At 37.1% G+C, this 26,125-nt stretch overlaps 2 protein-coding genes across 3 annotated transcripts in view; both read right to left on the reverse strand.

Moving 5' to 3' along the window:
• The window catches only part of LOC135708006 (neuropeptide FF receptor 2-like), a 19,675-nt gene extending 11,589 nt beyond the window's left edge, over positions 1 to 8,086 (reverse strand). Inside the window, exon 1 of the mRNA XM_065229942.1 lies at positions 8,032 to 8,086. The gene's annotated coding sequence lies outside the window, so the exon portion shown is untranslated. The remainder of the gene's footprint in view (positions 1 to 8,031) is intronic.
• A 390-nt stretch (positions 8,087 to 8,476) lies between these two features.
• LOC135708008 (neuropeptide Y receptor type 2-like) lies at positions 8,477 to 24,022 on the reverse strand. Of its 2 annotated transcripts, none has more exons than XM_065229944.1 (6): positions 23,845 to 24,022; positions 9,997 to 10,092; positions 9,626 to 9,929; positions 9,062 to 9,561; positions 8,700 to 8,971; positions 8,477 to 8,634 (listed from the first exon to the last, which is right to left on the reverse strand). In XM_065229944.1, exons 2-6 carry the CDS (start codon positions 10,081 to 10,083, stop codon positions 8,499 to 8,501), a joined length of 1,299 nt encoding a protein of 432 aa, XP_065086016.1. In that variant the 5' UTR covers positions 10,084 to 10,092; positions 23,845 to 24,022; the 3' UTR covers positions 8,477 to 8,498. The 2 variants fall into 2 exon arrangements, with proteins under 2 accessions (XP_065086016.1, XP_065086015.1); XM_065229943.1 differs by having other exon boundaries at positions 8,477 to 8,637.
• Positions 24,023 to 26,125: the final 2,103 nt, after the last annotated feature.

The raw sequence follows: 26,125 nt of genomic DNA on the forward strand, positions 1-26,125 counted from the left end.
ATGCTCGATGCAAGCAGATGCGAGAAATGCAAGAAGATTTTTCGAAGATTGATTCGCTAGTGTGAGATTTTTTGAACATCTAAAATAGAGATTTAGATGTGTCGCCCCCCTCGGTTCTATCTCACTGGTGCCAGGGTTGTTCTCATATATGAGGCGGGTTAATGGGATAAAGTCACAACTCTTGTTTTCGATGTTTACCTTTCTGAGCAAGCAATTCACATCGTATTGAAATGCAAAACACTTTAAATACATCTGTTTTGAACAGTAGCGTGATTCAATACACTTGAATAGAAAGTGAAAATTTCCAACATTTCAAAGTTTGAAACACTCTAAATTAACACTCTAACACATCGAACCAAGGTGATATACATTTAAAGTAAATGTGATTCTGCATTTAAAAAATCAAGTGTTTAAACACTTCGATCAAACGTGTGAAATTTTTTGAGTGTTGGAAGAATTTACACTCGTTCGGCAATCTGTTTGTAGGTGAGGATGGCTATTTTGATTCTGTGGCACTCGCGCGAGTCAATGAATAATTTTCCCATGCTTGTAAACGCACCGAGAAACGTTAAATCTAGCGACTTATTAACAAAAGAGAAAATCATCGTTTACGCCCTTATGCATTCTCACTGTCGAATTGCATTATAACACACCATCGACTGGAAATGCTTTCGGCAACGTGGGGCTTTGGGTAGTGATAAACGTCGCTAGAACACAGCCGCAAACAGTATACATGCAAGTCAAACGTGCACTCTTTTGCCTGTGGATTTGAGATCATACCTCAAATCCCCTCATCCATTAATGTATCCCTAGTAGCACGCTTGTCACATATCGGTTGTAGAAACTTCTTTACGACTTATTTCAGTCATGAACAAGTTGCTGCAACTTTTCTTAACGGATATGTGCTACTCGGGATGAGCTATAGGTAGGGTTACCATATGGTATCCTAAAGGAGGACATGTCCTCCTTTTTCGAATGTTTTTTCATGTCCTCCTTTTGTCTCAAAATATCCTCCTTTTTAATCCATGAATATTTTCAAGCAAAATATTAATAAATAAATTTTCCATTTTATTTTGACTCAACCTCATCCAAGGCTTTGAAGTTATTAAACTGACGTTTTCGTGCAAAACAGTTCACTGGTTCATTTTCAAGTATGTACAGAACCGGTCATATTATAAAGGGTCTAGTATAAGAGAGGAGCGGACTGGCTGGTTTTGAGCCAAAAGGAACTGTCAATGCCAGAGCCTTTTCTGTCAAACGCGAACCAGCTCGTGATTGGCCGATTTGAAGTCCGTAAGAGAGAGAAAGAGATAGAGATAAAAAAGTAAGAAGCCAGTTGTCTCCTCTTCCTCTTAGATCTGGATTGCATACCAGGTAGAGGTTGTCAAGGCAGTTTGTTTTGAATTTACTCCTCTCTTAAGTCATATAAGTCATATAATTGTGAAGTGTTTGGCGCTCCAAAAAAATATCAAAGAGCTGTAATTTTTTAGTATGTAAATGCATGCTAAATGTTATACTCTAAGGAAGCCTTAGCGTGAAACTTTAAAAGCACAAATGTCAGCTTCCACAAAACATACAAATTTGAAATTGCTACTCCTTGTTTGCTGTGCTACTACAAACAGAGAGTAGCAATTTCAATTTTGTATGTTTTGTGGAAGCTGACATTTGTGCCTTTAAAGTTTCACACTAAGGCTTCCTTAGAGTATTACATTAAATTGCTGAAATTTGGGCTGCTGGTTGATTAAATATTCAAAATTTACCGGTATTTTTAGGGCGATGATAAGTTGACTCTGCATGAAGGATGAATTATTTCGGTAAAGTGGTAAAACGCTTTTTGTTTGAAAACCGTTTTTAAAATTGTAATTTCTTGAAGCACAATCAATCAAATCAATCATACTTTTTTTTTTATAGTCTCTTCTTCTCTGATCTCAAAATACTCATAGCGTAGTGTATTTTAAGCAATTTTAAAACATGAAAGTCACCATCACGGATTCAGAAATGATACTATTCGTTGACCATAAATTCTGATGTTTTCTAATAAAATAATGTTTCGACTAGAAAAAAATAGTAGTAGTTTATTCTGCTTGACGAGCGAACAATTTGAAAAATGGTAGCCAAATAAGATTCGTTTTACTAAAATCATTGGAAGTTTAAGCTGATTCATCTGTTTAAGCTTACAATAATTCCGTTATTTTTTTATTATTTAGCCAACCTGCAGTAAGAATTTCAGAATTTTCAATACTCATATTAAAAAGTTGCAGTCTATATAACTTGTTTAGAAGGACAATAAATCCAGCATTAGTACCCTTATTTTACCGGTACTGTATAATTAATTTTGAAGGCTAGGTAGTTGCATCCTTTAGAAAGGATTATTGCTTTTTAATATCACGTAACCCAATAGACAAACTGCCAATTACTAAAAGGGAAAGTCATTAATTTTCAAATATTCAAAATCAGTTTTTTCGTTCAAAACCAAAATAACGTAAACGAAAATTTGTTCATTGGATTCTACTTGGCTACTGGAACACAGTGAATACTTAATCATTGACAGAATTTCGGTTTTATTAAAAAAAAACTGCTTTTGAATTTCCAAAAATTAATGACGTCCCTTTTCCCTTAAAAGAATGATGATTTTTACCGAATTGATGACGACTACACTACACTACACTGAAAATAATAAATTTTGAGTTAGTGCATATGTTTTCAAAACGTTTGATAAAAACTCGTTGTCCCCCTTGTAGCACGCTTGGACGCTTGTCACAAATCGGTTGTGGCAACTTCTATACAACTAATATCAGTCATAAACAAGATGCTGCAACTTATTGTGACGGAAATGTGTTAGTCGGGCCTCCTCTATTGATGATAAAGAATATCTACATACATTGTCCTCCTTTTCCTCTAAAATTGAAATGAAATGTCCTCCTTTTCAATTTTTTTAAATGGTAACCCTAGCTATAGGTAAAGGAGCGTGCGTTTGATTTGTATTGTCGGATTAATGCCCCTTCGTTAAATTTCATCTTCTGTTTAATCTTCACACTGCCGTACTCTAGCGGAACTATCAATCTATCAATCCTCTTCAGAGCTTTCTCTAGCTAATAAATTATCGCACTAAAACCATAGAGCTAAAACTTCATGTTGATATAAGACTTGATAGAGCTGGAATTAGGGCGTAACAGCTTTTGTAAACAATTACTTCTTTCGATGATTTCTAGACAGTCAATGCTAGTCAACGCAAATCAACATCACCATCGGGTAAAGGAAGACTTCCTCTACGCGAAGGTTACGTTGGTTTGCGTGGGTGTGCCTTGAATTCCTATAAATCATCGAGAAAAGTCATTGTTTACAAAAGCTGTTTCGCCCTAATTCCAGCTCTATGTACAAGTATAGCATTTCCTCCCAACTATGAAAATCATGAACTTCAAGTACGAAGTAACAACACATTTAAATTAGAGTATGGTGGCCACCATAACGCACAGCTGAAGATAGCCGCCACATCATATGCATAGGAAAGATTTCCCGCGCAAAGTGAACAAGCATATTTCTAGAAAGAGCTGGAATTAGGGCGTAACAACCTTTGTGAACAATGACTTCTATCGATGATTTCTAGGAATTCAAGCCACGCAAACCAACATAACCGTCGGGTAGGCGAAGTTTTCCCCTACCAAATGGTGTTGTTGATTTTTGTTGGCGAGCATTAACTTTCTAGAAATCATCGAAAGAAGTCATTGTTTACAAAAAGCTGTTACGTCCTAATTCTAGCTCTATCTAGATTTCTTCTATTGTCACTCAGATGGCTCTACACGCTAACTTGAAAGTACCCATTAATGGTTGAAAAAGACCCATTTTGAAGAAAAGTGGCTTAACTCATTAAATGAGTAAATTTTTTACCCATTAATGAGTATCTGTTACCCATTAATGAGTAATTGTTAATCATTAATGGGTAACAGATACTCATTAATGGGTAAAATTGTTTAATCATTAATGAGTTAAGCCACTTTTCTTCAAAATGGGTCTTTTTTTACTCATTAATGAGTACTTTCAAGTTAGCGTGTAGTGTGCCCACAGTTCACCGCAGGAATCAATTAAAAGGATTAAAAGTAACAGTATGCTATCTGCCAAATACGTATGGTTTGAACAAATGTTGGTGTATCTGTAACATAAAGTGACCGAAATGTGTAGTAGTGCTGTGTGTAGTGCCATAGAAGCTGTGCAAGAAGATTCCATGTGAAATACGTTGGGCTTGAAGAGGATACGTTGAAAGTTCTACCACAAACGAAGTGACAGACGGAGCGGCTCGAAAACTTTGGTGACTAACCTGCTAATGCAATTGTTCAGTGTACCACATGGCAACACCACTACTACTGGATTGTACCACATGGCAACACTACTACTGGATTGAACTAGCATTTTCACCAAATGTACTAGAGTGTTTGTAAATGTACACTGTCAAAGAATCATTGTACACAAAATAAGCTTTGTGCAAAACCAAAACAAAAATACTATCCGATCTGGTGGATGATGGCACAAGCTTCTAAGAAAATTCTATTACAGCGAACCACATTATTTTAATTGATTTCTTCGCCAGTTAGTCGTATGTCACTTCGTTTGTGGTTCTACCGCAACATTTTATAAGGCTTTGTGACAACATTTTAGTGCAATTTCAAAAATTCCCACTGAGTGAGCAGAATGAGGATAATGGTTCGCAAGATACAACGATCATCGAGAAGGAATTGGCAGATTTGAAAAGTAAACTAAACGGAATATTGGACAACATTAAGGTGTTTCGCTGTGAGATCCTCATTCTCGTAACCACTTCGAAACTTCAAGTGCACAAATATCAGCTTCTACGATACGTACCACAATGAAACTGTTACTCTACGTTTGCTGTACTGCCCCGAAAAAAAAATTACAGTGAAATTTTCAGTGGAAACAATGCTCTGACATTAATATTTATTGTCGACAATAAAAATGATTGTTATAATGTTGTACCCTTCCGAAAACGGCAAAACTGCTACCTATCTGTACAATGAATGTACATAATAAAATGTTGTTACAATGATTTTTATTTTATTTTTCATTTATTTTATTGTTAACATGATTCGATCACGAACAATAATGAACAACTCTATTACAATAAAAATTGTTGTTACATTAAATATTGGTGTGTTTTCATTGTGGGTTACTTCACGAACAATAAAAATAAATCTGATTGAAGCATGCAGACTATGAGAGGGTCAGCAACACTGCCAATGTAATCAAGATAGGCGCTGCTCATATGGCTCTTGCTTTGACAGTTCGTTTGGCTCTATTCGTTGCCAAGTCAATTGAACGCCTACGACCAGATCGGTTTGAGTTGAACTCAACTCTCCTGTATCATCTAAATCCCGCTAAATGCAGACCTTTTCCGTGCAGTCAATAATCATACAATAATAATAGAAAAATCCACCACTTGAAGATGTCATGAAATAACTCTCAGGTGGAAGCATATTTCATGGGCGATTCTCTCCAGTTGAATGCATTAACTTATCAACGACCCTCAACCACCAAGGAGACGTGACCTAGAGAGATCGAGTGCAGGGGAGTTGGCTTCCATTTCTCACAAGTTCCGGATCGAATCTCAATCCATAACCAGTAAAAAAAGGAATCACCCGTAACATACATACCACCCCCCTTCACTTCCCGGGGCGATGTTTTATTTTTTCGATTTATTTTTAAAGTCGATAAAGTAGATCTGTCAAGCCAACACATACACTCTAAAGTACACTGTTATTTTTTTAATCAATAAATTCGCCAACCAACAGTAAAATAACAATAATATATAATGTTTTTGAAAAAAAATTGTATGGGGAAATCACGAAAATTTCATTGTTAAGATACTTAACAACCCCCCTTTTTTATTGTAAATTTTCCATTTACCATGAAATTTACTGTTTTGTACAACATAAATCAAGGTAAATTTATTGTAGACGTAACAATATAAATCATTGTTAAGACAATAATTTTCGTCTTATTGTTACATTGTTTTTTATTGTATTTTTGTTGTTATTTTTTTTCGGGGCAGCATACATGAAGTAGCAATTTCAGGTGAAATCGGACATTAATTTACGAGATGTGTGTAGTTGAAAATTCGAAGTGGAATTGCATGTATAGCCTACGTGGTAGCCATTTGTGGACTCTACAAGGAATCACTTTAACCCCGTTAACTTCAAAACACTGCGACACTGTGTCATTCCACTTCGATAATATCTTTCAAACTTTTCAATGGGACCAACGTTGTTTGTAATCATCATTTATGTAATTTGTGCATAGGAAATGATTTTCTGAACAAAAAAAAAAAGTATATTGCAAAAAAAAACAATAAAAAAAGCAAATCTTTGCAATAAAAATTATGTTTCACTATTTTGGTCAATTTAAATGGGTCATTGTATCCCATATCAGAAAAGTAGTTTTTTTAATAATTTAACATAATTTAAAAAATCGCGATAATCTTCTTATAGAAGTTATAGAAATTTTTTTTTTGTTGAATATTCATTTCATTTTCAAATTTGTCATTTTGAAAATTAGGCAACAATTAGTGAACAATTTTGCGAAGTTTCATGGAACTCGGAGAGGAAAAAATCAAATCAATTCGTCAGACGGCATCAATTTGATCTTCGAGTAAACAATACTCGATCCTACTGTTTGCATTCCTGGGAACGATTTCCCGAGAAATGAGATCTCGGAATTTCCGATTCCCAGGATTCCCGAATTTTCTGGAAAATTTTATATTTATTCACAGCTTGCTTTAGATTCAGCTGAAATTAATTGTCTCCACTCGCGCTTAAAATGTATCATTAGTATGAAATTGAAATCACTTAGCTCTAAATTAAGAAAAAAAAATAACAATATGGGCAAATCGGCCCCAAGGAATGTGCAACATATTCATAAACATATATTAAATTATTATTTTGCACGAAAATAAAAAGTTATGTGAAACGTAATCTCTGGCAACGGTTGCAATATATTTGACATAGAGGGACTGTCGGCTTCGGAAATACCTTAACCTATTATCACAAACGAAGTGACAGACGGAGTGGCTCGAAAACTTTGGTGACGCACCTGCTAATGCAATTTTTCAGTGTACCACATGGCAACACCACTACTACTGGATTGTGCCACATGGCAACACTAAATGTACTAGAATGTTTTGGTTCGATCTCTTTCACTCTACTCTAAACCGAAATGCATAAAAAAAAATGACAAAATGATGCACTCTTTGCACACTGTCAATGATCATATTGCACACAAAATCAACTATGTTCAAATCAAAACAAAAATACTAGCCCATCTAGTGGCTGATGGCACAAGCTTCTAAGAAAATTCTATTACAGCGAATCACATTATTTTAATTGATTTCTTCGCCAGTAAACAACGTCCTTGAGAACCCAACATGTGAATACATTGTGTTTCAGAGCATCTATTGGCCAAATTTGAGTGCTCTTGAACTTTGTACTTTGACGATAATAGAATAAGGTATTGCGGAAGCCGACATTTCCCCTACAAAACTCTGCTGCCGAATTGTATTTTGATTTCTCCACCCATCTCTTCCTTTGAGGATTTCTAGTTTAAACGTGAAACTTTTTCGAAACATTTTGACTAAAGAATCTCATTTTCACTTTGAATCTTCAAGAGCAATTATATCAGCTTCCACAAAACCTAAAATGAAGTAATTGCTATCTCACATTTGCTGAAACATGTAATAGCAAATTCATATGCAAAGTCGACTGTATCCAAGATTTGTGCTGACCTATGCGGGAAAAATCTGAGGGATTATTTTGGGACATAAATCTAGAACGTTGTAAATTTACAAAATGTATAACAATCTTCAATAAACCACACGTACAAAGAGTGAACACACAAAAAACAATCCAAAAACGATCTATTAGACTCAACCACCCGACAAAGACTGCCATCACTCTCACCAATCTGTAGAAACTATCACCAACTAATCAATATCTATTAAGTGAGTTATAGATAACCATTTTATCCTACCTTATTTATCAGTTCAAATCCCGTATGTCACCGAGTGGACATGCCTTCAACTACGTAGGTTCACAACACTGTAGCTATTTTAAACGCTAGCTTCGTTCTCCTTTTACTCTAAATCTCAACGATCAAATACTTTCGATGGTCTGTCTATGATGGCAATCGACACTGGAATGACGCTACAGAGATTATAAAGCGCGCGTTCAAGCGTCTATAAGCTTTTAGCCAACTTGATATATAAGGAAAACAATGATGATCCCATGTGCTTGTTAATAGTCTGATAAGCGGCGATGTCGACATGACCCCTCTTTCACTGATTTGAACCCCCAGCGTTTAGAGACCGGTTGGAAATCTATTCAACTTGGATATAGGCATAAAGGATATTAATTACGATTGATAAAAACAGCAAACACTGTCAATTTATTGCGCTGGTAACAGGCGCTATTACGGTTGCTATAGGCAGTTTATTTGTTCTACTCATGCGATCCGTTCTGTGCCGTTTCTGACGATTTCGTTCCATTTGCTTCCGGGCTCTTAGTTTCAGGTTGATTCACACTAAGATTTCTGTCTTTCCTTCTTATTGTAGAGTTCAACCAATTAGCAACCGATCTTCTGAAATAGATTTTATTCTACATAAATATAAAAAAAAACATGCAAATGTTCAGAAATTATACCTATTTTTGGTTCTATATGGAGGTATTCCTTTTTCACCTGGTTTGCGTGAAAATGTCATTATCCGTGGCATTTGAAGCTTTTTAGCAACTTGATCATCATCATCATCTTTATCTTCACTGAGACGTAAAATTACTCCAAGAATTATCGAGCTCCGGAATGCCCTTCTAAATGTTCGATTGGTTAACCCGTAAATGACCGGATTCAAAGCTGAATACAAAAAGATGAAAGCCACTTTGCTGAACCACCATATAAGAACAAAGTTTTCACTTATCTGTTGAACAAAACATTGCATGAAATTGTTAAAAGATTAAATTGAGAAAATGGCGTGGCTTCCTAATCGTGAATTATGTTATCCACTTACCGCAAATCTATTTGTACTATCCACATTTTTGTAGAAGATCAGTATCATCACGGTGAACGGTATCCTCACCACTACGAATGTAATCAGCACGATGAACAAAGTCTTCGCCACCCGACTTTTGTATCGAACCACCATCGGGTGCTCCCTATTCATTGCTTTCCTTTCATACTGGTCCAATTTGCAAAGAATCGTACTGTAGGTGACCATCATGACACCCAACGGAAGCCAGACCAACAGAACTATCACATAGTCCCAATACAGTGGCATCACCTGCTTATCTTCGGAGCAATATGTTTCATGAAAATTACTCCAGTCCCGTTCTTTGTAGTTCCGGTAGATGGCCAACGGAAGAGCAGCTGCAAATCCGAGAATCCAGCAAAGAATTGAGGCGATTATAACGCTCATGAGTTTAAACCTTGCCTTCCTGGATAGCACAATAGCCGCTAAACGATCGTAGCTTACGACGCAAAGAGCCAAAACGGAAGTGATTAGAAGGCCACCTGGAAAAGATGTCCAAACAAATAATAGGTATCTAAAGATATCAAGAAAATGTGTGTAGATTACCTTCAACGAAACCCTCCAACTTACATCCAATCGGTCCCAGGACGTAACTCTGATGAATATCGTGCAGTATGAAGAACGTCGGGCACAGCACTAGGGTCACCAAATCGATTAGAGCCAGATTCGCTATCAGCAGATGGGTTGGTGTACGCAGAGCTCTGTTTGAGAATATGATCTCCAGCAGTGATACGTTTCCGAGGATTCCAAACAATACGATCGGTATCAAGATGGTTAGTTTTATGATGATATCTTTGTCAGGGATCTGGTCCCACACCTCAAAAGGATAGTTATACTCTGACGTGTTGATCTGTGGTTGAAAATGCAGCGAAATTGAGATAAATAAATAAAAGGCAACCTGATTATTTGTAACGCACCGCAACAGGCATGGCCCAAAAGAATCTACGAACTGGAACCATCTTCAGGGATGTATCGTCTGGTTGTAAACTAAATCCGGTTTTCATTATCGTTATCTGAAATCATACAAACGATAATTGTTTGCTGAATTAGTGGAGACGCATGGTAAGCTAAAAGCTGTTTATGTTCATGCATGTATCACTGGGCATAACGTATTGTATCATTTTCATCGTACCTACCTACTACTTTATCTTCATAACAAAAAAATAAATAAAACAAGGGAAAATTGTGTGTTACGGCAACTCTTGCAATAGTCACTACTACAAGTGCAATACGATTCTACAATTATTAAGATGGTTAAAAATATCGATTGGTGCCAAATATATCAAAACATGAGTTTTTTTTTAATAAATCTGAAATGGTTTACACTTAAAATAATCTACACTTTGAAGCTACGTGTAAAATCACGTAAGCTCTCAATTTTTCCTCTCCTCTCAGTTTTACTTGACTCACGTAGAATGTGTGTGATGTCTATTGAATTTCACATGGAGTTCCTTTTTAACACACCTACATAATCAATGAAATGTACGTGATTTTCCCATAACACTGAGTCTATAAGCGTTTCACGTAAAGCTTATGTGATTTCCACATCTAAAAAAAGAGTGGACGTACACTCAGAGCGCTGCAAATCAAGGTGGCATCATGATGTACTTTTGTTCGGTATTTGGTTGTGGCATGATGTAAGTATAACATTATGGATTATTTTATTTTCTTTAACAAAAATAAACTGTCTGTTTCATCTTACTCCCCAGAATGATGTCAAGCTGTCCATAAGTTTCTTCCTCTAAGGAAAAAAAAGTAGCTCTGCTCATCACCATGATCCTACAGATTATTTATGCTGCGTATCGAATATGTAAAACAAATCTGATGTGGTGTATTTAGATTGTAAAGATTGTATCTACATATAAAGGAAATATTTGTATAAACAGTGTCCCAATATTGATACAAGAATCCTCCAATGAATGTCACTGACCATATCACGCAACTTCGTTCTGATAATCCTGTGACGTTTAACCTTCATGAAATGAGTGCCCCTAGATGAGAATCACGTAGATCTTATGTGAAAAGTACGATGGAAAAAATCTACGTATGTTTTCACGTAGCATTTACGTGAAAATTATTCTGAGTGTAATATAGCAGTTGAGTATCTTCAGAAAAGTTTCTCAGTATGCAACACTCCTTCTTAGACCACCCGCACCGGTGCATTGCTATCCAGGGTGCTAGTTAGACAACTTTAGTAGTTGCTATTTTAGTCAGCAACCAGATTTCTCACCGGTTATTTAAGTTTTTGACTTTCGCACCGATAGTTGCTAAACCTGTCAACGAGTTTCGAGCTGAAACTGATCGCAGAGCTTCGTGATTATTTTTTTTTTTCGATGGCATTGATATTCCTAATCATGAAGATTGAAGATTGAAGATCCAACACATCCGTAAAGGTGGTCAATTCGTAAAAAGTTCCTGTAGCTCAGTGATTTGTTTAAATAACTTATATTGATGCTACATTAATGAAATTGAATCTGGCTACGGAACAGTCCTATGGAAGATCTGGGACATTCGATAAAGTTGTCAATTCGTAAAAAATATTGTAGACCTCCGCGATTGTTTTACATCACTTGCTGTGAAGCTATTAAATTTGGATTTGAAACAAGCTTGTGCACTCTGCAGGCCATGTAACGGTCCTTCGGATGATCCGGAATATCCATATAAGTGGTTGTTGTGATGCTTCATGATTCAATTTGAATCTGGGACCAGTATGCCGGAAGATACCAATATGCTGGGACCCTCAAGTATGACGAACGGCGTAGTGGAAGTGGACTCTATCGTGGGTATTGCCGAGTTGTTTCGCACACAATTCAGCAGTGTTTTCAACGACGAACGACTCAGCACTCAGGATGTAATTGCTGCGCAGTGATGGGCAAAACACCGGTACAGCACCGGTACGGTTTTCTAAAGCATAACCAATGTGCTTATCTGTTGTACCGAGTGTATGGTGCTGCTGTCGGTTCGGTTTGGTAGTTGCAAGTAACACCGCACCGTGTTCACCAGTTCGCTGCACACGGTGCGGTTCTGATTTTCCAGCACCGGTGTTCTGTGTTCACAAGGATGATGTTTTGAATTCAAGAACCGATCCGGTACTGTTGTGTGTTTATGTGCGTGGTGCGCATTATTCAGAATTGCCAGTGATGGCAGATAACTAAACAGAAATTGTATTTGATGAATAATATTATGCAGTGTCAAGTCGAAATAGCGGTTTTTGAATACAGAAAAACTGTGAATTCAAATGATGTATTACGCAATGTGGGTATTTCCAGAATCGGTGTGACGTGGAGATCGTAAATCGTCAACCAACGCCACCTTGAAATCCAAGATAGCGGCTTCCGGTTATAGAAAAAATTTAAACACCTTTAAACACCTGTCAAATACCTTTCAAAATGGGTATTTCCGGAATCAGGGTGACGTCTTGAGACCGGAAATCAATGTCTGCCGCCATTTTGAAATCCAAGATGGCGGCTTCTGGTTAGATAAAAACTGGGAAATAATGCCAAATATCCTTCAATATGGGTATTTTTGGAATCTGGATGACGTATAAATACCGGAAATCAAGTTCTGACGCCATTTTAAAATCCAAGATGGCGGCTTCCCTTTATAGAAAAACTGGGATATAATGCCAAATATCCTTCAATATGGGTATTTTTGGAATCAGGATGACGTCTTGAGACCGGAAATCAATGTCTGACGCCATTTTGAAATCCAAGATGGCGGCTTCTGGTTATATTAAAACTGGGAAATATTGAAGGATATTGATGGATGAAGGATATTTGACATTATTTCCCAGTTTTTATATAACCAGAAGCCGCCATATTGTATTTCAATATGGCGTCAGACATTGATTTTCGGTCTTTATACGTCATCTCGATAACAAAAATACTCATATTGAAGGATATTTGACATTATTGCCCAGTTTTTATACAACCGGAAGCCGCCATATTGGATTTCAAGATGGCGCCAGACATTGATTTTCGGTCTTTATACGTCATCCTGATTCCAAAAATACCCATATTGAAGGATATTTGACATTATTTTCCAGTTTTTCTATAACCGGAAGCCGCCATCTTGGATTACAAAATGCCATCAGACATTGATTTCGGGTATGTATACGTCATCCTGATTCCAAAAATACCCATAGTGAAGGATATTTGGCATTACTCCCCAGTTTTTCTAAAACCGGAAGCCACCATATTGGATTTCAAAATCGCGTCTGACATTGATTTCCACTCTCTAGACATCACCCCGATTCCAAAAATACCCATATTGAAAGATATTTGACATTATTTCCCAGTTTTTCTATAACCGGAAGCCGCCATCTTGTATTTCAAGATGGTGTCTGACATTGATATCCGGTCTATAAACCTCATCCTGATTCCAAAAATACCCATATTGAAGGGTATTTGCTACTATTTCTCAGTTTTCCTATAACCGGAAGTTGCCATATTGGATTTCAAGATGGTGTCTGACATTGATATCCGGTCTAAATTGGTCATCCCCAATCCGGAAATTACCCATATTGAAGCGTATTTGTTAGTATTTTCCAGTTTTCCTACAACCGTAAGCCGCCATCTTGGATTTCAAAATGGCGTCAAACATTGATTTCCGGTATTTATACGTCACCCCGATTCCAGAAATACCCATATCGAAGGGTATTTGACAGGATTTCTCAGTTTATCTGCAACAGGATGCCGCCTTCTGAATTTCAAGAAGGTATCGGTTATCGATTTCCAGGCTATTGGCGTCACGCGGACTCCAAAAATACCCATATCGAAGGGTAATTGTCAGACTTCAAAATGATTTCTAGTTCCTTCGCTACCAATATTGTCTATCAAAATATTTGGCAATTGAATTAATAACTGTCGCTTGGTACAAATATTTTACTCACCTTTTTGGGAGCACTGCTATTTAATTCTTGCCAATGTTCCGAACCAAGAATGGTATACCCGGTTTTGGTAACATATAATTGAACCCTGCACACGGTTTATATCTCGTGTACCAAAACCAAAATTCTAGCACACCGGTTTTCGGTTTTCAAGCTGCGGTTCTGAACATCAACTCGAAAACCGGCACACGGTTTTGATTTAGAACACACTGGTACACTAAAACTCAACCGAACCAGGGTACACGCTTACATAAACACAGGAGTATTTTTTGAACACGAACCAGCACACGGTGCGCACCGGTTGGTTCAGTTGCCCATCACTGTAATGCTGCGTCAAGTAACGTCTCTCCCACAACCTTCTCCAGCCATCCATTTTCTATCACTAGCGAAATGGTTATTTCATCCGGGAAGCAACTAAAAACTTCAATGGGTTCCGGTCCAGATGGCGTACCGTCGTTAGTCCTAAAACGCTGCCTGACTGTTCTCGCGACACCTCTAGCCAACATTTTCAATCTCTCCTTGATGTCTGGGGTTTTCCCAGCTTGCTGGAATGATTCTTTCGTGTTCTCAATCCACAAGAAAGGCTGCAAAAGGACTGTTTCAAACTACCGGGGAATAGCTTCGTGAAGTACTACCTCCAAACTTTTTGAGTTGATTATACTCGAAAAATTGGTTCAAAGTTTTCCACACTGTATCTCGACGGATCAGCATGACTTCATGCCTAAGCGTTCCACGATGACCAATTTAGTTACGTTCACTTCGTTCATCATTCATGAAGTAGAACGTGGCCATCAAGTAGATGCCATATACACAGACCTCTCCGCAGCATTTGACAAAATGAACCATGACATTGCGTTGGCTAAATACGACAGGATAGGTGTTCACGATGATCTGCTTACTTGGTTCTACTCCTACCTGTCTGGTCGATACATGTCTGTCAAGATTGGAGACTATGTTTCTCCATTCTTCCCCGTGACATCCGGCGTTCCCCAAGTAGCCATCTTGGGCAATTTCTGTGTATGTTGTACATGAATGACGTCAATACCACCCTGAAATGCCTTAAACTATCGTATACGGACGACTTAAAACTCTACTTTGTGATAAAAGAACCTAGTGATGCCATTTTCTTTCAGCAACAATTGGAAGTCTTCGCTGAGTGCTGTCGCATGCTCTGTAATTTCCTTTTGCCGCAATCGTCTTCACCATGACTACACCCTGACAGGCATAACTTTGAAACGTGAATCGACTATCAAGGATCTGGTAATACTGATCGATTCATTGTTGTGATACTACATGCACAGACAAACAGACGTAACACCTCATTGTGTATCTTCGTTCACGCATTTAACGGTTGATTTGAATATTATAAGTTCCGCGAACTACTCGCCGCAGCGCTGGCATCGGATCACTTTGACGTTTCTATACATTCTATAGAACTTTTATGCAATATTGTTTGCGAGTTGGCGAGCAAGCTTGTTTTCCGCGAGAAGCCCGAGAGATGTCGTTACTGAGGTCCTATGTTTTGACATACTATGTTTGCAAGAAAAACTGTTTCTAAGAGTTACGTCTGTTTGTCTGTGCTACATGAATGAATTAGGATCGAAGACCAAAATGTGTGCCCTAGCGTCCAAGGGTGGTCCTCCGGAAAATCCTGAACATCCTTAAAAGTGGTAATTAATTGATAAATATCCTAGATCTGTACAGGCTTGTCATGGTGGTTTCCTTGATTCGGGAGAAAATCATGAGACTGCAATGATTACTTTGACGAGTTTTCATAACATAAAAGTAGATTTTTCTGCATAAATTTCAATGCTATGACGTTGAATAGTATTCAAACAAACGGTCATAGGGTTGCAACGATTGTTGTCATTAACTTAAAAGTGGCATTTTTCTTTAACATAAGTGTCAATGAATTTGAATAATGTATTTTAAAAATTATGGTGAAATGTTTTCAATATTGACGAATCAATGGTTTTCTGTGAAATTACAGTGATTTTTAAAGTAATAGTCAGGCAATACAGAAGGAAAATAGGAAAAACAAATCCGGTGAAGACGGAAGACACCGAAGGAGACACCATAGAGGAGGAAGCCAAAAGAAACTTCCAAATGAAGTTTGATGAGTCTTCTGAGGGGTGTTGGAAGAAGCTTTCGAATGCAATCAAAGGAGGAAGCGGTCTAATATAGGTGATAAATATGCTACGTCATTTATGGATGGTTCCTATTTTTTTACGAATTGACAGCTTTTACGGATGGTCCGTATTTCCAGGAAGACTAGTCCGTTGCCAGCAGAGTGCGCATACTGGTCCCAAATTCAAATTTATTAATGTAGTATCATAATAAGTGATTTCGAAACAATCGCTGAGCTTTAGGATCTTTTGCACGAATTAACCACCTTTGCGAAACTCTAGATAATTTTTTTCCTGGAAAATGATAAATATACCTCCATCATTTTTCTTGTCGCTGAGCTCTAGGATCTTTTGCACGAATTAACCACCTTTGCGGAGCTCTAGATTATTTTTTCCTGGAATATGATAAATATACCTCCATCATTTTTCTTGTCTATTTGATATATGTTGCAGAGATGCGCAGAATATATCAAAGCCGGTAGGCCTACTGTGCAGCATTTAAGGGGAAAGATGATTCAGAAACATCGGGCTTGTTTAAGTCAATGCTTCAGCATCCAATAAATGGATGAACGTGGACATCTCGTACCGTACGTTCCGTTGTATTGTAATTGATAAATGATTGGTCGTTGGGAGCATCTAGTCAAAATATGTTAAGGGATGCTCCATCTTCCTTAAGTGGTCCGGACATGAGCACTAACTCTTGTCCTAGCCCTATATGGCCTATGGGTATAGCGCCATTACTCGCTTTCTGAAAAGAGATGAAGGAAATAAAAAAAAAGTGGAAAGAAGCTAGTTTTGTGGGCATCTTTAAGAAGAAGTTCACCGAACCTAAAATTAAATTTCTTTTTCGGTGCGTTTTTATTTTCCCAAAAATACCGGGGAAAAATATTAAAAATCCAAGAAAATCAGTTCCCTCCTCAGATTCCTGAGAAAATTCACATGCAAAAACATGTTTTCCGTCTCATCATTTATAAAATTAGACACTCAGCAAATCCGAAAGGTCGCTGTTTCGGATGTTTTTTTTTTTTTTGAGTCAAGCTTTATGCCATGATGACTAGAAAATGTTTTTGCACATGAATCCTCATTAAAAAATCAGAAAAAAAAATGTGATGTCTTTCGATTTCTGTTATCTCTCTCCAATACCTTTACAAAAATCAAAACGTAATTATTTTTTCGGAGCCGTGAACTTTCCCTTAACTGGATATCTGTGTGTGTGAGTTAGTATCTTCACGCTAGCTGACCAGAGTTCAATAGTGGAAATAAGGAAAAAATCAAGTCTGCATTATCGATCGATTTTCATTAACGCCAGCAACACACAACTTGTTGCCATACATAAATTGCAATCGTTCGCAAAATAATATAAAATATGGAATGATCTCACCGATCTCTCAAAAATGACATGGTTCCCAATCGCAGAGTTTTTGTTTTGTAAGCAGCAGAAACAGAAGAGCAGCAACGCTTCTAGCGATAGATGTGCCGCTAGCCGTCTTCTTCTTCCTTTTTTTTAAAGCTCGGAAACATAAATACACCGGAACTACTGCTGGTTTCCGAATCTTCAGCATTCAGCAGCTCCAATATATCAGAGGTAATTAAAATCGTAAAAGCACCACTACGCTTCGCAACCCGTGAATTTTACTCTTGAATCGCGCACTATAAATTACAAATCTCACGACGGAACCGTAAATAACGGAAAACCCGAATCACAGCTCACACGACCAGAGTTCCGTTAAAAATACTTATGGAAATAGCCTTCAATTTTTATACTCACGCACTTTCTAGAAAAATCATATCAAGCGCCTTCAACCAAAAATCGAAAAAACATAGACGAAAAATATGACAACTGACAAATTTTCGCGTCCTCATTTTCGCAGCGCAGCCTACTTCGATTATCCGACAGCAGTAGAAGCATGTTGGTCCCGAGGAAGTGTCAAATATAGATACTATAGATTCCATAGATAAGCGGAGGCAAAGTATAATGTAGTCAAACGAACTGTCAGTTAGTGTAGCCAAACGAGCACTTCATTTTGAACTTTTACGCACGAAACAAAGCAAAACTGCCCAACGAAGAGCTCTATGATGGCATGAACTTTTTTCACGGATGCCAGTAAAATCATTTATTTTTCATGGTTGCCAAAACAACTTTTTGTGCCTCCGCTTATCTATGGAATCTATACACGGATAGAAATCTCCTTATACCTTTTGGCAAATTTCCATTGCTGATTATTCATAAAATGTATAAGTCAACTAATAAGCAGACGCCTTGCAAAAAGTTAATAAAGATCATGTGTCAAATGAAATGTATAAGCGGCCACACATACCTTTTATGCATTCTAATAGGACCTATGTGGTTTGTCTTATGGAATGTATAAGGCTGATGCTTTGGCAAAAATGTATAAGTGAAACACATGAATAAAATAATTGATTTTCGTTTCGTGTAGTATCTATAGTGTCGAACACAGGCCAGTGACAAGGCCTATATCAACAGCGTTTGACAGTAGGCAGCATGTCCCGGGCTCAAATCGTTTATTTTGCTGTGCTGGGCCCGCTGTCACGGTATAACATGTTGCCTACGCGCCTGCCACTGGGCTGGTCAAACATCAACAAAAATATGTTTCAAACATAAATACACTGGATTCGCTTTTTACGCGGGGGATACACACTTAATCACGGCTTCCCTGCTCGGTAATTTTTTTTTACAGTTTTCGAACTGTAAATCACAAAAATTACCGAACATACAGCTATTCTCAATAAAACAACTGACGATCAGTAGCTCTTGCCACAAACTAATGAATACGGTAAGAGTAAGAACTGAACTTATCGTAAAATAACAGCTTTACGGATAATGACTAAAACTCAGTACTCTAGTTTTTTGTATTCGTTATGTTTTAATGGAGCAGTCATCAAACGAAATTCCAACATTGCTGATACTGACAGTAAAGCAAATTTCTTATGTCATCCTCCTTCATTCAACCTCACGCACTTGACATCGGAAATCTTCTCGTGAAAACAGGAAACCATTGGGAAAATCAGTGAAACATCTGGAAGTCAACACAAGAGTGCATAAACTACCACGAAATTTATCAGTTTCTGCACTCCTGCATTGACTTTCAGATGTTCAAGTTAGTTTGAAGAAAGAAATTTCACTAAAATTTCCTGTTATAAAGCTCCAGACTTATAGTACGTTCAGACTACAGAGTTATAACATAGAGGTAACTCTAAGACCACTGGGTCCCGAAGAAAATCATTATTATTTTTGGCTCACTCAGTACCAGAACAACGGTCCCAAGCAGTCCCAAGCTATTTCACTCACCCCTGCATGTTCTGCATGAATCCACACACCCCTGATGTTATCTGTCAAACTTTCATAGCGAATCAAAACAAACATAGTGTAGTAATAGAATTTCAACTAGAATAGGGTACGTTAATCGTTTGCTTGGGACCAATAGACTAGTCAAGTAGTGAGCCAATGTAAAATTGTTAGTTTCGTATTGATTGTGGCTAGTACTGACTAACACGGTAATTTTTGACAGTTCAGAGATTCTGCGATTAAAGGAGTTTTCAGTAAAAGCAAAAACTACTGGGTTGATAACTGAAAACTCAGCTGCTTAAAAACCCAGTAAAATTTCACCGACTTCGGTAATGTAAACTCTGTGTGTACGTGCCGCGTAAAAAAAAACTACCGAGCTTTTGAATTAACACATGCTTAAATATTATTTTATAACTCGGATTTTGATGCCATTCGTAATTATAGCATGCTATGGTCCATATAGACATATTTTAAAAATTTCTGTATTTACACCAAAAATTGTGATTTGTTTTTTAAAGTATGTCACTCGATTACCTATAGCTTGAAACGGATAATGTGATTGGAATCAAGTCGATAGGTTGCATCGTTGTCGAGAAATCATTAAAAACGTACCGCGTAAATTGCGACTCAGCGGCACTAACCGTGTAAAAAAAAAACGCGTATAAAAAAGACTTCAGTGTTCATATCCGGAGAACTTTGAGATTTGGGCGTAATTGCTTTTGAAAAAACACATATATCACCGATTTCTCCTACATTGAAACTCCACCTCGTGAAAAAACCATACCAGATGATAGAGAAATCATTTCTCTACCTGTTTGCGCCGTTAATTTTTTTAGATTGATCTCTAATTGGCGAGAAATCGGCGATTGTCGTGTTTGTTTACAAAATCAATTATGCCCTAATCTCAAAGTTCTCTGGATATTCAAAAATTGTAACCTGCTTCTAGTTTGATAATTACTATGTTTTCGCTTTGAAATTGCAATGCTTCTTGGGTTCAACATATTCTACATAACTTTATCTTGAAGATCCATTTTAATATAGATTATTTTTTACGAATTGAACACTTTTACGGATGTTTCGGAGGACTACCTCGCTGTCCCTGGGCATTTCGGTCCCAGATTCAAACTCATTCATATATCATCATTGCAAGTGATTTTCAGTCGATTGCTATCACGCTTCCAAATTTGCTAACCCGCTGTTCACCCAGAGACAGATTGTTATTTCCCGCACTTGAATAGCAAAAAAAAATGAAAATAATTGTTCCACTTAGGAATGCACTGAATCACTTCAGGTATGTTTGGAATCACTTTGGAAAAGTTCATGATCCCTTCCTGAATTATTCAGAAAGCACTGAATCACTTCTGAAAGTATAGAATCACTTTAAGCTCGGAATTACTTCAGAAAATTTCGGATTCATATTGGAATGTACTGAATCATACCAGAAAGTTTTAAATCATTTCCAGACGAACGGAATCACTTCGAAAATAATTGAATCAGTGAGGAATGCCCTGAATCACTTCAGTAACGTTCGAAATCACTTTGGGAATACTGAATCGCTTCAGAAAGAATTGAATCACTTTTTAACAGTTTGAAATCAATTCTGAAAGTAATGAATCACATCAGAAAAGCTTTGAAATTCTTCGGATAGTATTCAATGACTTAAGAAAATTTCTGAATCCCTTTGGAAAATACTTAATCTTTTCAGAAAGTTTGTAATCGCTTCCGTAAAAACTAAATAATTCCAGAAAGAAATGAACAACTTCACAAAACTTCGGAAAGTACTGTATCAATTCACTTAAGGTTACAGTCACTTCTTACATTTGTGCCATTTTCAATAGTGATGTTTGAGAAATTATAAATTCTTAAATTTAACAGATGCGTAGAAATATATCTGATCGATTGGTGATAAAATTATTGAAATTGGTCCAGGGGTCGCTGAGTTATTAACGTTCAAAATCTTTCATAATTTTGTTACATGTTCCATTTTCGGTTAACAAAGTGTACCTCCATATAGAAATCACAGACGTAGTCCTACGTCAAAAAAGTTACCCGCATTATCAAAGATACCCCGTTTTACGGTACCTTAAAACGTAATGTTCAAGAAAAATGCAATCATGTCACTCCTTCACTATTGAATTCTTCTTATGCTCCCAAAATTGGTACAAATGTTAATATATATCATAACGAAACACACTTTTGCCTATAATTCTTCGAAAACACCATTATTTTTTGTGATTTTTGTGTGAGAATGTCTGACTCTAAAAGACCTTCCAGACAAGTGCCAAAAACCTCAAAACGAACTTTTCCAATACTTGAACGTTTACCCCACCTTACGATATAGAGTATGTATGAATTCACCGAATGAATGAACGAATCAATAATACCCCAACTAACAATTTTCGCAATGTAAACGCTTTACTCATTTCATTAATACAGCCTCAAGCTGTATTCATATGTTATACGATATGAGGAAACCTTTACTCAACCTCTTTACAAGCAAATTTGGCGAACTTAGTCAGCTACTTATGGCTGTTGGGACGGTTGGATCAAGCTCTTATTGCATTTCCATTTACGCTTCTAAACAGCTGTTATCCTGCTGTTTAGTTGTGTGCGAACTTGAAAGGCGCTTAAGGTTCAATTTACTTTGATGCTCTTTGGAAAATTTCAAAAGCAGTTTTTTTCCGACGCATTATTTCAGATTGCAAAAATCTCGCACTATTCGATTCCTTTTGATATTTTACACAAAATGACGCGAGCTTTTTGCAATCTAAAATAAGACGTCGAAAAAAACTGCTTTTGAAATTTTCCAAAAAGCATCAAAGTAAATTGAACCTTAATTCAACCTTTTTCCGGTTATCCAATAATCACTACACAGCTTTCTGTTGAAGCCGGGTTAAATATTGTTTACGATTTTTTTGTTGGAGGAATTGATTTAGTCTATTTTGCTTTGAGAATCAAATTAATCGAAATCAGTTATAAGCACACCACCAAATTATTTAACCTGCACCGGAACCTGGAATCGAACTCGAGACTACCGTATTGGCAAACCTTGACACTACCAACTCCGCTACGCCAACACTTTGAACTGACGTAAACAAATATACATGCCCTTCTACAATAATATCGTTGAGTAGAGGCTTTATAATAGTGCACATGAATCACTTTTCTCGACTAGTTACTTCAGCTTTGTAAAGAACCAGAGTAAAAGCTGTAAAACTGCACAAGTCTAAAAATAAACCTAGTTGACTGTTAAATAGCTCCCAAAGTAGCGCCAACACAGTTTATTAGTTGAGTAAATGTTATTTAGTTGTTTAAAAAGCACTTTTGATATTTATGTTATTCAGCAAGAGTGGTTGGTTGTGTAGAAGTGACATTAGTGTTTATTGGCTGCTGTTATTCAGTGTGACTGACAAATTGAATAATGGTTGTGAAAAAGTTGAGTAAACACTCTCCAAAACTATTTTGCTAACTTCTGCTTTTAGCTTTATCTGCAGCTTTTTTCAGCTACTTCACAGCACCATGCTGGAAAAGTTGGCTTATAAAGCTGAAAATGTTAGTTGGGACGTTTGGAACGATCGTCTATTTCAAAAGCGCTATCATATTTTAAATCAAATGTAAACAATTGGTGACGTTCTATCAAACCACATGGTATACATTTAAAGGTAAATGTATTAGAAGTCATCTTTAGTAGAAACATTCCATTGTTAGGTACGTACACATCCATTCAAAAAAGAAATGTAAAACGCGGGTTGTACAAACGGATTTGATACGTAGCGGCAAAGTGACAGCTAGATTTATTGCTGTCAGATTTACCACAACGGATCAAGTATTGTGCGCCGCTCTAAAGGCTAGTGGCGAAGCATTTGGTCCATTGATGGCAAAAAACGAAGGTTAAAATTTCTAGATTGTTCATTTAATTTTTATTTAAATATTTCAAACTATTCTCCATAATAGATATGCGGCTATACTTAGGTAAAAAAAAGGTCAGAGAAAGGTTGAGAAAAATGGGAAAATAATGTTCATTAATGCCCACGTAAACACGATGAGTGCTTTTTAATATAAAAAATGACATCATTGCACTCTGTTACAAGAACCATCCTTCAACACAGAATACTTAATCGAAACCACAAGCGATCGTAAAACATTATGCCTTAGTTTGAGCTGCCAGAAACAACAACAAAAACCTATTTCCATCGCATCGCGGTATGATGGAAATTCAGCAGATAGGATAAATTGCATCTTCATAAGTGTGTATACCTCTTAGATTTGACCTTGTTTGGAGGTAATAAATAAGTACACAAATTTAATCAGAAGCGATTTATCTTAGTCTAATCTATCATATACCCCATATTCTGTTTCTATCGATTCTTCGGGAGCTTCAATGATTTATTTTATATCCACACTAGTAATTTACCATATGATTTTATTATATGTTTTCGATTACCTCTTAACTGCAACTACGGATGAACGATTAGCAATCAATTTGTTATAATTTGTAGCCTGATAAGCAAGCTTTTAGTTAATATTTACCGCAGGTCACAGCCCTACTAGCTTGTTTGGTTTGGATTTATTGCTTATCACACGTTTCTCACCAGTAGACACGATATTATCGATGGACAACAATTCACTAAAAGATGGCCACGTGTGGGATTTTACTCCACGGATAACGCGACCCTGCCAACCGAGTATCTGAAAGTGAACTGGCAAAAATCTGACCACTCGTCGCTTGAACCGATTTTGGAGTATATAAATTGCAACCGCGTAAATACCGACATTTTTATTTATAGAACATTCACTGAATAATAAAATACTCCAATCGTAGTCTGTTTTTCTTTTCTATCGCCGGATTGTTTCTGTCCAGTTCCTGTTTAACCGAGGCGGAATTGTACAGTGAATCAGCATCGTTTTATACTTTGGCCAATGGATTTTTCTATAGTACATGATTATTCTACGGTCTGAAAGTTTCCCGGAAAAACGAAAAAGTGATAGCATCACGTTTTTCACTGGTTAAATATACTGTTCCGCGGAAATGCGTAACGTAATTAAAAGTATCTGATATGGTACAATGTGTGTAGTAAATACCGTTGGAAAACAAGTTATGTTTGTAAACATTTGTTTTATACGAGCTTCGTTTGTACAGGGCAAAGCCTGGTCATCAGTATGCACTTATCGCACGGAGAGAACTACCATGCTGATCCATAATTACAATCATTTGGTTTTCGCCGTTTTCACAGCGCCGTAAATTTAAGTGCACGGCACGTTTTCATTGTCTCTAGTTTATCTTTTTGGAAGCCGGTGCATCGGTACTGAGAAATCTCGTCAAAAAATATACCGAGTTCGGTGGAAAAAAGTGAGTGTGTTTGATTTATTTTCTGGGTCTTTCGAGGGCCAAACTTGCACTTATGTATGGCATACACAGGACAACTATAAGCAACTGGATTACTATCTACGAACGGGATGGAACTTTTGGCAGGAGGCAGGAGGCAGAATGCAGAAAATTTGAAGCAGAGAAACGCCGCTAGCTGGCAATCCTGTATAAACGAATAGACTGACCCACAAAAATAAAAATTCTAATTTTCCGCGGGCCAACCCCTAGATTTGTGCCATTAGGTGAAAAAAAATGACACACTTACACTTTATCGATCATAGAAAGTTTCCTTATTCTCGATTTGATTCAGATTTTCAAAACTAGTAGATCAATTAATGAGTAACAACTTTGTTGAAGATTGCATCATGAATCCAGTCAGTTTTATTGAGATATTCGCTTTTAAATGTACACACTTGGATTTTTTTTTGCCGAGATGGGCTCCACCGAGCAGATCGGCATTTTATTTTGCTGAATCTCAGAGAAAAACTTGCGGAGATTCAGTAAAATTGTTGTTTGTTAGCTAAGATCTCGGCAACATTCCCGTTTGTTAGCTGAATCTCGGTAAGTTTTTAATACCGAGCTGCTCGGTGCCCAGACAACCAGAAGTCGTATAACAATGTACAGTCGTATAACAATGTACAGTACAATCGTACTGTATCACAAATTAAATCCGATTACATCGCAAGGTTTTTCAAATTGATTTTTTTATTACAGATTGAATCGTATATAATGTAAAATCAACTCGTTTAGAAAGAAATTAAAATTTGCACGTATATGGCCTCCACTTTTGTAGGTATAGGCCCTTTTTTTTGCATTCTATACGATTTGTTTGTTTGTATATATGTTTGTATGCCGCCTCGGTGGTGTAGTGGTAAACGTGACTGCTTTCTAACACTCCAATGGTTCTGGGTTCAATCACAGCCGAGGTCGGTGGGATTTTTCTGAGGCATAAAAATCTCTGATCACGTCTTCGTAAAGCGTTGGTCCCGGCCCATGTGTGTTGTGAATGGGTGCGATATCCTACGCAGGTGTGGAAGCTGCCTTCCTGCACATTCGATTGCCGTCAATGGATGGCAATCGATGTCCGTCGGTGATTGGCACTAGATTGCGGAACAGAGACCGACGTGAAATAAAAGAAAGAAAAAAGAAGATATGTTTGTATTTCACAGAAACAACTTTAAATATACGTACATTCTGGTTGTCTGGGTGGTGCCTATCTCGGCAAAAAATCTATGTGTGTATATGAGTATTTTGTATAGTTGATAATTTCAAAGAAATCTGCTATATGAACATTAAACATAAAGCGCCAGCCCGTGTAAGGGCCCATGCATTAATTATGCCACGCTAAATCGAGCAA

Source organism: Ochlerotatus camptorhynchus, unplaced genomic scaffold (genome assembly GCF_037179485.1).
Source record: "Ochlerotatus camptorhynchus isolate MF236.1 unplaced genomic scaffold, CSIRO-AGI_Acam_v1.1 ptg000324l, whole genome shotgun sequence".
Classification (NCBI taxonomy): domain Eukaryota; kingdom Metazoa; phylum Arthropoda; class Insecta; order Diptera; family Culicidae; genus Ochlerotatus; species Ochlerotatus camptorhynchus.